Source organism: Sebastes fasciatus, chromosome 3 (assembly GCF_043250625.1).
Source record: "Sebastes fasciatus isolate fSebFas1 chromosome 3, fSebFas1.pri, whole genome shotgun sequence".
Classification (NCBI taxonomy): Eukaryota; Metazoa; Chordata; class Actinopteri; order Perciformes; family Sebastidae; genus Sebastes; species Sebastes fasciatus.
In genome coordinates this window covers 18,254,919-18,273,997 of record NC_133797.1, presented here as the reverse complement: position 1 = coordinate 18,273,997, position 19,079 = coordinate 18,254,919, and the positions used below count along the sequence as shown (strand labels likewise).

At 40.8% G+C, this 19,079-nt stretch overlaps 1 protein-coding gene across 1 annotated transcript in view; it reads left to right on the top strand.

Annotated features, from left to right (window-relative positions):
- The window catches only part of inpp4b (inositol polyphosphate-4-phosphatase type II B), a 288,174-nt gene that overhangs the window by 203,282 nt on the left and 65,813 nt on the right, over window positions 1-19,079 (top strand). Inside the window, exons 9-11 of the mRNA XM_074629389.1 lie at window positions 4,242-4,311; window positions 9,341-9,488; window positions 18,384-18,514. Of these exons, the coding sequence (XP_074485490.1) occupies window positions 4,242-4,311; window positions 9,341-9,488; window positions 18,384-18,514 (349 nt within the window). The remainder of the gene's footprint in view (window positions 1-4,241; window positions 4,312-9,340; window positions 9,489-18,383; window positions 18,515-19,079) is intronic.

The following is a 19,079-nucleotide window of genomic DNA, read 5'->3' as shown; positions in this document are numbered from 1 at the left end:
AAGTGGCAGATGCTTCTTAAACGTGGCTTCCTTGCCGCCACCCCCGTCCGCCTCCGCTCTAATCTCATACAATGCATACCGCTTAACTCGGCTCTGAAGTGACTCACATAATCAGGGGAAAGAAAGAGGAAGAAAGCGTGTTCTCCTTCAGCGTTTGGCAGCAAAGCGAAGATTGTGTGTCCTGCGAATGGGTTGCCACCACACCAGGAATGAAGTTGTATGTACTCTGATTTCACTTAATTTTTCTGTACGTTCCTTATGGAGTCAGATTTGTTTGTCAAGTGAGTGTGTCCTGTAGAGCCGGGGTCGGGTATTAAAAAGTAAAGAAGGAGCTTTAATGATGTTTCTGATCTGTAAAGGGGAACATTTCAGATTTCCCATCACCACAGCACAGCTCTGCCAGGCGGCACGGAGACTTATAGTCCTCGCCTGCTTTTGATTTGCTGTTTTTTGTGTGTATTTTGTGTGTGTGTGTGTGTGTGTGTGCGTGTGTGTGTGTGTATGAATCACTGTCTTATATAATTGACCAAGGGCTTCTACATGGCTGACTGGCTTTCCGTTCTGCCCACCCCTGTTGCTGGTGCAGGGAGGTTCCCTGCTAGGCTCCAGAGTGTCACTGACAATCTGCCCATGTCGCCTTGATGAATGTGTTGCCCTGTGCGTGTGTGTGTGTGTGTATGTGTTGTCACAGCACATTTCCCCTCGTGTGTTGTTTCTGTTGTAGAAGATGAGGGGAGGAAAGAGGGAAGGGATGTGACAAACATTAGGGGGAGGGCTCACTTGAGACTCAAGACTCACTTGTAGGGAAGTTCTTGTTCAATTTACCTTCGTCGTGTGTGTGTCTTGCTGGCTGAATTTACTGTGTGTGTGTGTGTGTGTGTGTGTGTGTGTGTGTGGGGGGGGGGGGGTTGGAGGCACTTGTTTGATCATTCCCTGTCGTTGCTTGAGTGGCTGCTACTCATGAATATCCCACTGACCCCTCAAAAACAGTCAGCTGAAACAAGAAAGAGACTCCAGTCACCTTTGATCTGATCTCTTTACATATTTTAGTCATCAAAGAGCCATCGAACACATGCTGTCCGCTGCTGCCTACGATTACAATGGGACTCCTTCCACAGCTGTGGCCCCTTGGCTCATTGTTAATACTTTTCATTATCTGAGACCTTACTCGTATGCTTACTGAAATGTCCAGATTGTTTCTGTCTGTTTTGTTCAACGGACACATTTTATCTTTTTGGAGTTTGTGTGTGTGAGCATGGTGGTGTTGAGTTGGGTGTCTATTTTATTCAGGATCAGTTTCTAAGCTAGGAGAGGTGATGGATTGTTCCTAGCAGTCATTAAAGTCCTTTTCTCGGGACAGGTTTGGCTGTCTGGCTGCGTTAAATGGTTCATCAGACAGGGCAGAGCTGACATACAGCGAGCAAAAAAATTGTTGTCAGTATTGCTTTGATGAGGAGTCCCAGACTTAATGCATCAAGAGGCATTGGAGCTTTTCAGTATCAAAGGACTAGCTGACGCGTCGTTGTGACATGGACATGTTTGAGTTTTATGAGTAGCAGCGTACAGATAGAAAGGTTTATTTTTTACACTATTTGTTTTAATTAACTTGGTAGCTTCATATTTAGGATAGTTTTGGTGTTTTGAAGTGGGGTTGTATGAGGTACTTATTCATAGTCAGTGTATTACCTACAGTAGATGACGGTCATCACGCCCCCAGTTTGGAGAAACAGACAGGAGTTACAGCATGGGAGCAAAGCAATGTACTGCTGCAGCAAAACGTCTTTTAGCCACCTAAAAGAAAGGCCCACCTAAAGGAAATCAATATCAGTTTAAGTGTGTGCTGTATTTAGAATATTTTCACCATTTCACCTTGCTGTCAGACAGCCCTTTCTGAGAGGGAACTGAAGCCGTTTTATCCATCAATAAGGCTGGGCGATATGGAGAAAATCAAATATCACATATTTTTGAACAAATACCTCGACATCGATATTGCAGCGATACTGTAGGGTTGACCATTGGTGCATTTACAAAATATTTAAACAATGAGATTTTTGATAAATAATCATCAGTACTGTGGATATCATACCGCTAGAACTGTCTGGTAAGTTCAGATATTACATCACTTTACTGTAATGCAGACTTTAAAACAGGAAAAGACAACACTTTGCCATATTATGATATGACAATATTCAAAATCTGACTACATCAAGTCTCATATCATGATATCGAAATATTGCCCAACCCTACCATCGATGCTGTCTTCAAAGCCACCAGGCTCTATTGATAAAAACAGTAATTATACCCCCGCGACAACGTAGTCGCTCCGCGTGTCCGTCCTTCCGTCCATTCGTGTGACACACTTTCGTTTCCGGAGCAGAACTCAGAAACTATTTAACTTAGGAACTTCAAATTTGGTATAATGGTTGACAGTGTGGTCCAGTTGTGCCTTTTGGGGATTAAAAGTCCAGAGTACCCAAATGTTTTGAAATTTTGGCCCAAAAAAATTATTTTTTCGACTTAATTTTGGTTTCTGCAGTAAAACTCGTTCCATTATTTCCAAAAGGGCAAAACCATTTGCCCTACTTTCGTAGGGGTTAAGCAGTGAGCGGGGGTATGAGAGCCATGCTCACTTTTGACGTTTTACCTCACAGAACACTGTGGTTTTTGCTCTACCGCTGACTCGATCATATAGTTTGTTTTTGTTATTGTGTGACTTTGGTGGTTAGTTGGGATTCACCAAAGTCCCATAATGACACAAACAAACTAACCGATCGAGGCAGCGGTAGACCAAAAACTCCTGTGTTCTGTGAGGTAAAATTACTGGTTTTGTTTTCGTCACTAGCTCTACACTGCAATACAAGAACAATGCTGTTTCTTAATTACCATGTCTTCTACATGAATCATCAACTTTTGAGGATGCAGAGATTCTGCTTTTCCCCATAGGACATGCAGCTGTAGCCTCAGTCTTCTAGCATAATATCATGTATATGAATGTTTGAGACCCATTTTACAAGATTCAAGTCAACCGGAAACATTAGTAGTCGGCCAGAAATGTGAAGCTGCATTTATCTACCTCTGTCTGAAATCAAGGACCCATTGTTTCAAAAATTAGGAAGTATTTTGAGAAGTAAATCTGTTACCATTATCACTGCATACTGCATGTGTGCTATGTGAGAGATTGGAAAGCTTGACAGGCATAGCAACAGTAACTAAGGGGGTAATATGGGCAAATATTCTAAACTTGGTTTGGGAAATTCCCCAAAACAAAAAATAAAACATGTGTTCAGTAGTATTAGGGGGATTTTTCTCTTTATCTCACAATTTCTCCTCCCTGGTAGGTTCACTGAAAGAGCCACATTAACGATAATGGGTCTGTTGCCCAGTAACACGATTAAATTGAAAGAATTAAACTGTTTGGTTCTCCATGATCTGTATTAGGTCAGGTGAGGTAAATCCAGAGCACAGGAAACTATCACTGTTGTTTTTTTATTATCTCATTAGTTTTGGTAACCTGTGGTTATTCTGTACAAGCAGCATACTGTGGTGTCTGTGTCACTTTGATGAATGTGTTTGCGCTCTGTACTGTAAGTCAATGCACAGTCATTTGAAATGTAGGATAGGAAAGGATGAAACAACAGTTTAGTGCGTTGATAATGACTAAAATGGTAGTGGAGGTAATAAATTCCCGACCGGCAACCCATTCAGTGAAGTCCCAGCAGTGTGTTTTCCTTCAGCTGTCACCTGCTGGGACATCACTGATTGCAGTGAAAGCAGAAGTGCAACATGCTTGAAACTTTGAACTAAAACGAGAGCAGCAGCTGTTTGCTCTGTGTGGTTCCATGTGGCTCTAGACTTTAAATGTAGTGTTTGTAATGTGCATACAGCACAGATTGTTTCATTGAAATGAAATGTCATTATTATTATTATTATAAGTAAAGCAAACAAAAGCCAAGAAAAATATTAATTCACACATTAAGCCATTGTGTTTTTTTAATGTTTTTTATTATTGCTTCTGACTGACAAAGCTAACTTGGGTTTTTCATACCTGAACTTCCACTAAACTCAGCTGTGAGATGAATTATTGGTTGCAGGCTACATTTGTATTTGGCTGTGGTCACCTCCTTTTGGGCTATACAAATAATAAAAAGTAATAGTCATGATCAAAGCCCTCCTGGTTCTCAGAAAAATACTGTTATTATTTTAATATTCCCCCTCTGTTTCTTTGTTCTTTTCCTTTCCAGTGTCCCTTGGTCTATGAGTCCGCGTCCCATGCCTGCATCGACAGAGAAAATAACCCACTGACAGGTCCAGGTATGAATCACATCTTGAACACCTGCAATTTCACTATTCATTGCTGAATAATGTGGCATTAAAAGAAAGAAAAAGAAAGACAAAACATTTGTTCTCTAATTTCCCTGTTTTTCTACTTCATTTTTTCTTTGTCCACTCAGAATAGAATAAGTTATTTTTACAGGAGATAAATGGTGAAAACTCATCCTGTAATGGCGTCAAAGAAAGTCTTGAAATAATTCACCTAGATTTTATTGTAATGCAGCATTGTGCTAGTTAGCATCTTACTTTATCCAATAGTCCCTTAACCTTTTCCACTCCACTCCTCTTTACCATAGACCCAGTTTTGTCTTTTTTAGGGGGGTACAGGGGTCTTTAAGGGGCGATAGCAGTTCAACAGTATATGTCATGTGGAAGTGGTGTACATCATCCGAAAGTTGATGCAGCACTTTTTGGGTTGCTACCATTTGTTACACAGATTTGGTGCAAAATGTAACCATTTTTTACCATTCGAGAATTGATAAAAATGATCAACAATCCCTCCAAAATACCACATTAAGACACCAAGACTTTGAGGAACACCATAGAAAAGCCATGCTGTGATTTGATATCAAAAACATTTGACATTTGGAGATTTCTGCAAGATTTGCATTTTTCAGCGATTGGATGGGGAGCACTTCAGTTGTGTAAACTGCTCAGAAACCCCTTTATTGTCAATCTACCTAGGAAAGCCATCCATCCTCTGAGTGCTCTAGGTCTCTAGTTTGTGGTTGTAAAGTTTCATGAGGCTGTGATTATCCTAGAGGTCACCACAGGCCATTTTATACAGTGAGGTCAAGATTTTAAAAAAATGGTCTCACTACAATTAAATGGCTACTATGAGGACTAACATTATCACACATGAATACAATTGGGCTCATTGGATCCACAAGAGTCTCAGCTTTACAGTGATACACAATTTATGTTATTCCAAGACTGTTTAGTGATCCCAGTATGAAGAAGTATTCAAATACACCATTTTAGAATAGGCAAAAATAACACATTTGTACTGCATGCATAAAACTGCATGATTCTGTCCCAAAGCTGCATGTGATTATCATAAAGTGGGCATGCCTGTAAAGGGGAGACTTGTGGGTTCCCATAGAACCAATTTTCCATTCACATATCTTGAGGTCAGAGGTCAAGGGACCACTTTGTAAATGGCCATGCCAGTTTTTCCTCGCCAAAATTTTGCCCAACTTCGTAGCATTATTTAGCCATGCTTGCATGACATGGATTACTTATGTTTTCTAGTTTCATATGATACCTTCACTCTCACTCTAAAACTGAGCCTGCTACAGCCTCTGAAACACCGTAAAGTTGGCCTGGTGCGCCGGCGTCCTCAAGGACCGGAAGAGTTTAATGTTGTATCATATTGACCTTGTATTGCCCCTTTGTATTCTATTTAACTAAAGAATTTGAATTTATATTTGTCCTGCTTTTATTAAATCAGTCTCTGTGCTTTTAGGCAGTGAGAATGAATAGTGGGAGACAATCATGAGATTAATTTAGTGGCAACACAGAAAGCTAGCTCTCTCGCTGGTAGAGTAATATTTGTAAGATTTTGTTAGAGAGAGACATGTACACAGAAAAGGGTTAGACTTGAAAAGGTCACAACTCCCGCTGTGTTGAAACTTCACAGCCCTTGTTCAGAGGACACTCGGGAAACTAGTTTCCATTTCTCACCCCATGCATGCATTTGTTCCACACATCCATTTTCTCCAGATTCCCACCACCTCCCTGAGCTCCCCAGCAGCCCCACGCCTGTTGTCATGGTGCCATTGTCACTTACTGTTTCTACTGTGATTAGCTAGTGAACTGCAGCCATGTTTGCAGGTGCACATCTGCAGCCCGTCAAAACAATACCCTCCCCGCAGACCTCGCCAGATTGAGTAATGCAATTTAGTCTTCCACTTTTATTACCTTTTGAAATGAGCATGCAGAGAGAGGGGAGCCCACGCACAGCACGTCTCGGAAAGTCATTTTCTTAAGAGGTGTCGGGAAGGGAAACAGAGGCGGCTGATTGGTGGTCAGATTAGTGTGGTCGCAGGGGGGAGTTCAGGGGTTAATCTGCTTCTCCGGCGGAGGTGGAAGTCAGCAACTGTCGCTCTTCCGATTAAGGTCGTGCCTTCAACCCCTTCTCTCCATGTGTCCCTTGCTCCCCATTTATTTTTGTCATCCATTTCACTTTCTCTAATCCCCATGCCAACAATGTCTGAATATCCCATTTAATTTAGTTGCAATTACGAATCCTTTCTGGGGTGATTCCAGGGCCGGGCTTAACCTTAATCATCATTAATTTCAACATCAACTTCAGCAGCGTAGAAAAATAATAATAAGCCTCTCTATAGCCTATTTGGCTAACAGTTATTGTCCTTCAGGGGAGCTCTAATTGTACCTGGGTTTATAGTGTATCCACACACTATTTTTGCTCAATATGATGTAACAAACAAAAACAAATTACGCTAAAATGTGCCTTTTTCAGATATCGTCAATATATTCCTGCTGTTTTGATGCTGAACTTTCATAAAAAAAGATATGCGCCACACATTGATAGAAGCACCTTTTGTTTAGAAGGTCAGAAGTGTCTTTAGATGTTCAATAATTTTGCCTCTGAGGAATGTCACATGGTGCTTCATTTCTACGGTGCTCATCATGGTTACTGTGCATGGCTAATAGTTTGTCCATTTTAATCTCATCAAGTGAATAGTTTTCACCTTAAAAAATATTGGGAACGAATCCCACAACCCAAATCAACAGCCCATTAGTTTGTCTCTCAATGCTGCTTACCCCATCTGTGGCCCATTAATTCCTACTGAAGACATAAATATTAATAAACTTCATAAAGTTTCATCTTTTAAAAAAGGCTTTCCTAAAACAGCTGGCTGCTGCAGTTTTCATGCCGCTCAAAAATAAGTAAATCATGCGTTCTTTCGAGACTATTTTCAACTGTGGATTAATACATTTCCACCAAAACTGTTTACGTAAGATTGGTGCAACATGAACTGCACTACCATACGTTCGTATTAATGGAGAAATATGTCACCCATTGATGTGTTTTTGGACAATAATGGAGGTCTATGGCACAGAGGAAATAAGCTACTGTATATCCGGCTTTAGCTACACAGACAGTATTTGTTTTTACAATCAATTGTTTGTTCGACTTTTCATGGGATTTATTGAAAATAAGAAAAATACAGAATATTGCCAGGAAAGCATATAGAAATATTAGCTGCTGTTAAAGAAATTAATTTAAGTTGGAGCACCTCGGTAGCCGAATGGTTACAGCGCATGCCACATAACGCAACGTATCCTCATACAATGGTTTGTATGACATCTTACAAAAATGTATCCCTCATTTTTTGTGCGTTTTCCTACGAATGTCCAGCTACACGTAACGCATGTGTCAATTTCCGCTCGTTACGTGCATACAGTCTTTTAAAAGTAAACTTCCATCTTCACAGGAAACAACTTGCTTAGGTTTAGGAAAATATTGTAGTTTGGGTTAAAATAACACAGGAAGTCGCGTTACTTAAGTACGGAAATTACGTGACAGATAAATCAACGTTGACTTCTGGTTTCATACGAGATTCGAACATCCATCCACCCAACCTCCTCCATACGCGGCATTTGTTGGTCTTTATACTTCCTGGTTCACGATTGCGTGGATTACATATGAATTGATTTTGTGGGATATATACGAATTACAGTGCATTACTATTTGTAGGTATAGCTACGAACGGTGTATGAGAACAGCCTGCATAACCCCAACGTCCCCAGTCCGACTCCAGCCGTGTTGCATTCATACCCCTCTCTATCTCTCTCTGCCATTTTCTGTCTCCTTACACACTGTAAGGTATATAAAGGTGAAAAAGGCAAAACAAAAAAACAACTTCTACTACTTCCCACAAACCATTTTTTTGTTTTGCTTTGAAATGGTTGCCCTAAATAACCTTGGAAACCAGCGTCAATTGAAACAGCTTTTAAAACCAACCAGCTAGCACACGTCATGACATTACATCTTATATTTATATCCTCTAACTACATAAGAACTCTCACTGTAGTGCGCATTCTTGAACCCATCTGCATTGAAGGGCATCACTGAACTTAAACACTCGAGGACAAAATGACGTAGCACCAGCAGGATTAATGACTTGGGCACTTAGACAGATGACTTTGAGGAAAGGACAGTGTGGGGCCAGATCAGGGTACAGTGCAGTATGACGGGTTTGGTAGGGGGAGCGTTCTCTGTGCTGTCAGCAGGAGCAGGAGTGTTTCTCCCATTTTTGAGTTCAAGCGAAAACATTTTACTGGTGCCATGCATGTTTGACTGCCTAGAGCGAGATTGTCAACGTTTCACCCCGGGTGCTTCGGCTCCGACTTATTGAGTGACTTCCTTTATGACTGCAGCTCTGGAAACGGAAAGGAGTGGTAAACACTGTTCAAGGCAGACAGCTTTCTTGCCCTCTGCTGCCAGCATGCAGATAAGAGCTTTAGAGCTGTTTTTCGTTCCCAGCCTTCGATTGCTGCTATTAGCCACTCTCTGCGAAAATGAAGAAGATGGGGTTGAATCTGAATAGGTTTTAATGGGAGAGCTGGGTGGCGGGGTTAGTCAAAGTTTTTGACCGAGTGCTGTACAATAAACAAGCAATTAAAATGGAAATGGAGAAAAAAAGAATAACGGGACAAGGTCTCAGTATTCCAGTCGGTATTCTAGTCTGCTGTGCTGCCACTGAAGTAGAAAGAGAAAGGCCTTGGACGATGATAAACACCTTATCTATGGCAGACACAGTTATTGATTATAGAATTTGATTTGTGCTACATGCCTCATGTGTCTTTTGAAGAGTTTCTGTTTGTAGCTTCCTTGAAGGTGCCAACTGTTTAGATCTTCTGTTTTCCTTTTGTAAAATTTTAAAAGTTAGAAATATCTTTGATGAGAACGTGGTGTATTTTCTGCTGTGTCAGATGGTTCAATATACCTTTCTTCACTCCCTTTGTGTCCCTCTCTCAGTGTTCAAGAACCCAATATGCAAGGTGTACAGATTCCAAACAGTGGACAGCAAGTGGATGCTTGTCCGGGAACAGATGGAGGAGTGCACGTTGTCCTTTAGCATCCCCAAACAGCTGCTCTCATTGTATATTCAGGAGGACATGAGCAGGTAAGTCCCTCTGAAATCACACTGTCGATCCCGTGGATGTCACTGCCAGCTTTCTCATTGCATCAGATAGCTCATTTCCGTGTTTGTGTAGACATCAACTAACCAGCCAATGGGGAACAATGAAAAGTTCAAAGTAAAATTCCAACCAGGTGTTATGTGTACAGTAGGTGTGTGTAGTTTCTAGACGGTAGTTCCTGACCCACTTCACCGTAAGCGATGGTTTAGAAGTTCCGCCTATATTTGGAGAGGAGTGAATTATTTAGATCTGCTTATCACTTCAAACGAGCCTTCTACGCCCACGTATCCAGAAAATGACAAACATTGTCTCTTTCAAACACACACTCATGCACACCTGCTCTCGGTCCTTTCTTGAAGCTTTGCAAGAAGGAACATCCTGCCACTGGTGCTGAATCAGACAAAAACTTAACTTAAGATTTCAGTCCTGGTTAATAAGATTACACCATAGACTGTATATAAGAAGTGGATGAAGTCACCATGATGTCACCCATTTTGAAGCCTCGAGTTTTGCATTTTGGCCGTTGCCACCTTGGTTTTTGGCAACCAGAAGTAACACGAGAGGGTGGAGCTCAGTACAACTGAACGCTGAATAAAACATTTTTAGGAGACCAAAATGTTACAATTAACTTTCATGAACTGAACACACACTCTGTGAAAAGGTTAAAGTTGTAAGACAGAAACACAAACAACTCCCAGACCAGACAACGCCGTGGTAATGAACTGTCAATCAAAGGTAGCCATGTCCTAACTCATACCCTGCTTTATGGTCTATTTGACTCTAAATAGGACCATAATTTACTAAATGAACATCATGCTGTATTGAAGAAGACCTGAAACTAGAGATTGAGGCCATAAACTCACATTTACAATGTTTACTGAGGTAATAAATCAAGTGAGAAGTAGGCTCATTTTCTCATAGACTTCTATATAATCTGACTTCTTTTTGCAACCAGAGGAGTCGCCCCCTGCTGGCTGGAAAGAATATAAGTTTAAGACACTTCCGCATTGTTTTCACTTCTCAGACCCACAGGTTGCCCACTGGTTAACACTACTGGGCCCTGAATTCTGGGGGCAGCAAACACACCATGAGCAGCAATTTTGTCAGAAATACAACAGAGAAGCAACTGGTGTATCCGTTAGTAGCGCAGCCATACACATGAACTCATGAAGTCAGTTAGTAATTGGCCTTTTTTGTGCGTCATGCCATGAGCAATTACGGTCTGACTTCAGGCTGCGCACAGTGCAAGTCGTTTTCCACACAATGGCAGGTCACGGCAACGTTGGTTACCTTGCTGAGGAGCCTGCAGCTGACTGTGGCGTCTCCTTCTTGTATCATTACACCACCCCTGCCCAGAATTTAAAACTGATCCACTGTCAAAAAATCGTTGTATTTTTTTTTTTATTATAACTTTGATACAAATTCTGTGAATAAATGTGCTTGAACAAACTGCACCAAAACATGGAACTCAAGAACATAACTGCCATTAAAGTCCAGTCCAGTTGATAGTGTGTGAGAATGAGGATGGGTTAAGAAGAGAACAGAGGGAGGTGATGTTTCACCAGTCCCTCTGAGTGGGCACCTGTAATTACATCCCGTAGTCCCTTCCCTCAGGCTCAACCAGTGTTTGTCGAGGCAGATCATTCCTCAACTGGCCAGTTGTCCCTGGCAACCTCTTCTCATACATAACACGCACAAACACACACACACACAGCCAGATGATTTCTTTATACTCCCTTAAATGCAAAGAATAGGCACAAAAATGCAATCAGAGACTTTGATGAACTTGGTGGTGGGAGGAGAGTTTGTAATCACAGTGTGCATCTGAAGTATCAAGCAGGGTTCAAGGACACTTTAGCCGTGTTAACACTGCATAGTACGGCTCTGCTCGACTCAGTTCGACTCACTTTTGGTACGAGGTCCTTTTCTCTTGCCGCGTTTCCACTGCAGATAGTACCCCATCAGTGTAGGCGGGATTCTCAGCCGATCGTTGTAGCGGCGGTACATTAAACTGCTGTGACATCATCTTAAACGGGACACTCGCTGAATCATGTCATCGGCAACCAAACAGAGAAACATCTACACTTTATCAATTGTACAGCGTAGTTTATGGAGTAGTTTTGCGAGCGCTAATGACGATTCTCTCTGACCAGTTCAGTGTTTTATCTCCACCTTCTAGTATCGGCTCAGCTCGCTTGGAACCTCGACCGAGGTGGTACCAAAAATGGAGTGGTTCTATTGGTACCATCCATAACTTTTGCTAATGGAAACGCAAAATATACCCGTTCTAATGTGTAGCGAATTGAACTGAACTGGTGGAAACATGCCAATTCACATTGTAAAACATACACACAAGTGCGATCATACCCTCCACCACACACACACACATAGAAACATTATTGACCGATTGATTAGACAAACTTCTTTATCAGTTAATCGGTTCGTGTGGTATATTTTCAGGTCTTATACAAGACAGCGGGGCCCCTCTTATGCAAACATGGGTAAATAGCATACGTGGACATAGGGTCCAAAGTCCAGGGGTTGAAAGATAAACATGTAGGACACACATGTTCTTATGCTCAGCTCGCATGTTACATGACAGATGTTGCATAACATCTGTGCCCGATATAAGGAGGCGCGAGAGCCCCAAAGGGGGGACTCTCAGATTTGAGTTGAGACCTCCGGACGCTCTAGACGTTCGTTATGACATTTGTTGCTTGTTTGTAATAAACTCTATTATACCAAAAAGAACAGTGTCCGCGGAGCATCCTTCCTCATCACTTCAACAGCACTGTCGCAGGAAAGATACGACATTCGCATTCCCAGACCATGGTTCCCACATGTCCTCTCTCAGTATCTCTACGTTCTGTTTAAATAGGAGATGATCTGCTCTGTAAACTGATCATTTAAATCACAACTAAATTTAGAAGACAATTATAGAATATTTATTGAACGTCTTATCTGTATAATACAGCCCATGAACACACAGCAGGCTCCAAACCATGACTACCATATACAGTGTTTGTTTATTAACAGGCATTTGTACCGTATCTCCAGCTCGGTCGCTGAGGCACCTCTCCTATAATCCTCTTTAAATGTTGTCTTTTTCCACGGTGCATCTCCATTTAGACGTTCCTGTCAGCCAGCCTCACACATGGTGCTAGCTCGCTGTTTTTAATGATTCAGTTAGTGCTGCAAAGTTGTGCGTGCAGCGGCGGATGGTGGGCGGCTTAGTTTGCTTCGCCACTCTGTGATAATCTTGGATGTTTCTTCCTTCCGTTTGTTCGCTTTGATGTCTACAGTCATGTTTTAATCGAACTCCGCGAACACAGGGGTTGCTGATTTTTCTTCTCTCCTCCAGTGAAGATGCTGTGACTCCTCGTGTGTGTGTGTGTGTGTGTGTATCTCTGTGTGTGTGTAAAGATAATTAATGCATGTGTAGTAAAGTGTCAGTGTGTGGGTGTCGATTAAACCCCATTCATTAAGAGCTGTCTTGTTTCTCATTAATGGAAAAAATCATGCCCCCCTTCTTTTCCTGTTAATAAATAAGTACTCTTATTGTGCATCAAGATCATATCGGTGACATTTTGGCATCTGGCTTCACTTTTTCCAATTGTGTTGTACATTCAGGATCAGCATTAATGACTGTGCATGTTGGATGGGCTTGTCTTGTTTTTTTCAGAGGGAGCTGCAGTGTTGTAAAAGAAGCATTTGCTTTTCAGTCCTCTCAAGCAGATTTTATTGACCCCACACACAAAGCCCTCTGTGATTAAATTCACTCTAACGCACTCTAACGCACTCTAACGCACCATGAAATACAGGTGCCCACACGACATGTCTTTGCTCTTTGGGAAATGTATTCTGTTCTCCCAGTCATCCGTTCACGTCATTTTGAGCACAAAGTTCTACTTGATTTTTGTCCATCAATTAATTTTCTAATATCTGCATAATGTTTTATTAATGTGGGGGAGAAAAATCAATACAGCATAGTATCGCCATATTTTGTGTGGCAATATTGTATCAATTCACGGACGTCAAGTATCAGTCTTTTATTGTATAAACTATTAACCATATAAGTATGAAAATAGTATGTTAATATCATGAAATTAAACCAATACAGTACAGTATCCTAACAGGTTAGGTCATTTGACCTGTATAAACATTTAATTTGTAATTTTAACTATATATATACTATATTTTAACTAAAATATTCAATATTACAGTCACCATGTGTTTTCCCCTTCACAAATTTAAACCAAGAAAATTAGATCTCATCTATTTTCTTATGTATAAAATGTTTGTTGGAGCATTTTTTTTTCAAATGTCTGCTGTTAGATGTAACACAAAAAGACCCGATTGACTGTTGTGACCTTTTTTACGTGCATATATGTAGTTAATCAGCCTACACTTGCTCTTATCGCACCTCACCCCAATCACACCTTTACTCTTTCTAGACAATAGCCCTCTGATTAAGGAGGTGATACCGTATCTCTCTGCCCACCAGCCCACTGCCTTATCACCCTCATTTAGCAAGCAGATATGTTCCTCTATTATTTCATCCATTATAGACCGGGATCATCCACTCCAGACTTCCCTACACATAATAACAGATCTCTCCGGAGACAATAGTCCACTTTGACACTGTGATGCACAAATAGCAGTGGCTGAGAGGTATAGTTAGAGGTTAAGATAATTGTGAATAGTTGCAATCTCTTAAAGAGCATTGGAACAATCTACTACCATGCAACATCTTCTATATAAACCAGAAACAGTGAGAACATTGACCCTTGATTGGTTAAAATTGCCCATTTATGGTATTAGTGGTCACTTCAACTGAAGTGGGTATGCTGGAAACAATATATTCCTTACTAGCTGGGAAATCGACCTCAATGATGGCGTCCATTAGCATGCATCAATGAAAAATGCATGATTTCTTTTCTTTTTTTTACAACGATGTGAATCCCATTTTTGGGACTATTGCACAACACAATTTTTTAATTAACATGTATATTAATCATTAGTCTCTGTTTAAATCCCTTTATAATAAGAATGGTTTCAAGCACTATTCATTCGCCAAAACTGAAAATGATGCTTCCTTCGAATAACCTAAAATCACATGCGGCCCGTGCTGCTTGCTGCCCTTGGTACTGTAAGCTTCCTTCGCTCATGGTAATCTGGAATATACTTCCTTTGTGAGGAAGCCTTCTGTCTATCTTCCTATACCATAAGCATAACTTACTTACAACCACCTGCAGAGCGTGTTGGCAGAGTCGCCCAGCATGTGGCGCCTCTCAGCCTAGAGGTTGTTTCCGCCTGCAGGTTTGTTTAGAACCAGGCAGAGAGGCGAGAGATGAGGAAAATGTCTGTGATCCACAGCTGGTTCGGTTGTTTTTAGCTGGGCTAGAATGTCATTTGCAAATGTTCGCTGTATATATACTGTATGTAGTTAGATGATGTAATGCTGTGCAGGGGTACGTATTTAAATCATTATAAACAAAAACATAGTTACTCAATTACCTCTAGTGGTATCAATCCATGCAGATAATTTATGGTTTAATTTGTCAGGTTTTGATGTATCGCTCCCTGAGATTTCTGCCCCTCTGTTAATACAGCTTTGGCTTTACATCGCAAACGATCTACTCGTACAGTAGGAGTAGGAAGTACATGACAACATTTCTAAAATCGTACAGTGTATGCCCACTTTAAGAGTACAAATGATACTAAGCATTAAGCTTAATCTGTGTTACGATTATGAGAGGGTCCTAAGAAAAGTTTCTCCCTTATAAGGGGTCCCTGGCCCCAAAAAGATTGAGAACCCCTTGTATAGGTGAATGGCGAAAAAAGGGAGAGAAAGAAACGTCATCATATCAGCCAAACAAACTAAACTGAAACTAAACCTCCCGCTGCTGGCTCGTTAACAACAAGGCCGCTCCGATGACGTCATTTAGGTGAGACAAAGTAAATCACTATCAGAACAGCGCAAACAAACTTATAAAGCAATACACAGGCAAACTTATTACACAAAGATGTGGGCTTTCTAACACTGACGGCTTAAGTACAGCGCCGTGATTAAATGGGTGCATTTGATATATGATGCAGCGACGAGACTATGTGCCATGTGAGTGTAGCGGAGGACTCAAGTTGGGCTGCCTGAACTTGCTGGCAGGCGTCGCTTCATTAAGCTTATATCGGCCAATACATCAGACTAGCTCTAGTGCTAACAGTGTTTTAATAGAATCAACCACAACATATTTTTCCAGAAACAATGTGTCTGGATAACAGTTTATATTGGAACTACATCCTTACAAAGAAACTCTTGACAGCATGGCTGGATACCACTAGAGATATATGAGAAATACGCTTTTGTCTTGTTTTGTAATTTGGCTGAAACCCACCCCTTTAAATATTGGGTTTGATCATACATATGACCTTGACTCACTCTCTCTCTCTCTCTCTCTCTCTCTCTCTCTCTCTCTCTCTCTCTCTCTCTCTCTCTCTCTCTCGCTCTCTCTCTCTCTCTCTCTCTCTCTCTCTCTCTCTCTCTCTCTCTCTCTCGCTCTCTCTCTCTCTCTCACTCTCTCTCTCTCTCTCTCTCTCTCTCTCTCTCGCTCTCTCTCTCTCTCTCACTCTCTCTCTCCTCTCTCTCTCTCTCTCTCTCGCTCTCTCTCTCTCTCTCTCTCTCTCTCTCTCTCTCTCTCTCTCTCCTCTCTCTCTCTCTCTCTCTCTCTCTCTCTCTTCTCTCTCTCTCTCTCTCTCTCTCTCTCTCTCTCTCTCTCTCTCTCTCTCTCTCTCTCTCTCTCTCTCTCTCTCTCCTCTCTCTCTCTCTCCTCTCTCTCTCTCGCTCTCTCTCGCTCTCTCTCTCTCTCTCTCTCTCTCTCTCTCTCTCTCTCTCTCACTCTCTCTCTCTCTGTCTCTCTCTCTCTGTCTCTCTCTCTCTCTCTCTCTCTCTCTCTCTCTCCACTCTCTCTCTCTCTCTCTCTCTCTGGAACGATTTCTATCGCGCTCTGCTGTGTATTGAAGTACTTCAAAGTAATCTAAAAATAACTTACTTACCTGGAGGAAACCAGGAAATAGTCTGGAGAGGCTATCGGCGCCTAACGCTTTGTTGTAGTAGTTGAACTATACAACAAAGAAATAACTACTACATTATGCATTCAAGCAATTATGCCCGGTCTCAACAATAAGTCGAACCAACGAGCGTGCAGCCTTTCATTTTTAGGACATACTGTATACAAAATGTATGAGGTGTAATCACTGAAAATTGGGCTCGTTATCATGAAAGCAATGCATATGACCGTGTATTTGTTATCCTGAATACAGCGTTGAACCTCCTTCAACCTCTAATTTCTATAATATCACTGCAATTTACTTTTCAATGGATGCTGGAGGGCAGGTTTCTGAATGATATCTGTCCATCTGATGTCGCCTTTCACATGCAAATAATGAGCCAATGAAAGAGACTGGACTTCCTAGTAGGAAATCAGCCACATAGATAAACACACACACACATATACACACTCCTGCACGGCCACTGTTATTTCCTAAACAAGGAGCACAGATGGTTTTGGCCTTAGGCTGCAGGCACAACTGGATAAAGGCCAAGCAACGGATCACTCCAGTGACACCAGTAAAGACAGGATGGGTTTATTTTATACGTAATGGTGAAAGAATGGCGGGATCAGGGGAGATATTTGATAGGGCCGAGGGGATAAGTGGGCACAGTTTCTAGCCTGAGGTCCAGAAATGAGTTTATCTGGCTGAGCGCAGGCTGCTTCGGGGCGTTACTGTGTGTGCTTGTGTGTCTGGGCAGTGTGTGCAAGTCTGTGTCTGTGTTTTTACCAGGATTCTAAATTATATATTTTTTGGTATATCCTGAACTGTTTTTACACGTCTTAACCGCGACTACATTACATATTTCAAGTTTAAAAACAGAGATGCACAAACCACTTTTACATATTTAGATGTTTGGGGTATTAATGTTACAGAAAGGAGGCATTCTTATGTTTTTTTCATCAAGTGTTGATTTATGTGTTTCCGGAGGTCTTTTGAAGAGAATATCCCTGTCTTTAAGTAAAGTAGCGTTTTTAGTTTTGTCTTAAGTGGAAATTATACTTTTATGTATTAACAAATTTAGCTTTTTTATGGTCAAATTTAAGTTGTAAAAATGCAAAATCATTCATTCAATCATAATTCATTATATTGACCTACATTAAGGAACATTTTGGCTTGTGACTAAAGAAAATATATTGATTAAAGTATAATTAAAAATGTTTGTACTGTACCATTGATTTAATTTGAGAAAGGTTAATAAAATTGCTCTAATAAAATTCAACTTATCCTACTTTATTTGAAGGTAAAAACTATACTTTGATGTAATAGTAAATCTTAGATTTTTCCAAATGAAAAAAATAAGTTGTAACAAAGTAAAAAATGGTGTGTGGTCTTCATAATAAATCATCTTTTTACTTTGTGTCAGTCATTTTTTTTGTCTTTGACCATAGAAATATTTTGATTGATATTAAATCAAATTTAAGGTTTCAATCAAATCAAAATCAAAGTATAAATTGAGGAAAAACTTGTTAATTTAACTTTTTCTCCCTTAAATTAAGTCAAGTCAAGTCAGTTTTATTTATTTAGCCCAATATCACAAATTTGCCTTAGGGGGCTTTACAACCTACAGCGTACGACACCCTCTGTCCTTTACAGTACGACCCTCTCATTGGATAAGGAAAAACTTTAATTAGATTCTTTATGTCTAATATCAATGTTTTAAACACAAAGCTAAACGGAAGGAAGCCAAGATTTGTGGACATCACTAATGCTTTGTTTATTATCCATTAAAACCACAAAGGTCATCATATATGTGTGTTTATCTGCAGGGTGCAAGACCTGAGGGAGCTGGGGGAGCTGTCTCCTCACTGGGACAACTTGAGGAAAGAGGTGATGACACGATACGGAGGAATCATCACCTCCTACCAGGACACTTTGGCTGAACTGGATAAGATTACTGGTAGGACTGCATCTGCTGCTACATTTTACATTCATACCTGTGTCTGCACATGCATTCATGCACACGCTGCATACAAAGGCATTTAATTAAAATCACACAATGATTTAGTTCCAGGATGTTTGCAGTGTCCTTGGTTTCATTGCTTTCTTGACCGCCTTTGTTCAGATATGATTGTCCAGATTTGTTAGTGCAATATCGAAAAAATCTTCTCATGATTTGTCCTTGTATGTACAGTACAGAATTATATTTTTTTTGATCCCTCCAAAGCTTTGAAATGCAACTTTGCACATACTGTCAAAAAGTAGAAGTAGAGCATCTGGCTTGGGTTTGCAGATGGCGTCACATACATTATCAATCAACCAACGCTTTCTCTTTCCAGGAAAATTAAAATTTTTAAAACTGTTGGTTGTGGTGAAAGTAGTCTCTTACTGTGATGTGTGCACCCTAAATATAGAGACATTATGGGAGTAATTGAAGGAGTGAATCTGGCCTGACCTGCCCCTGTGTCAACTCTGTTATAACCCAATCATAGCTCAAAACCTTACCAAAAAGCGAAGACAAGTTT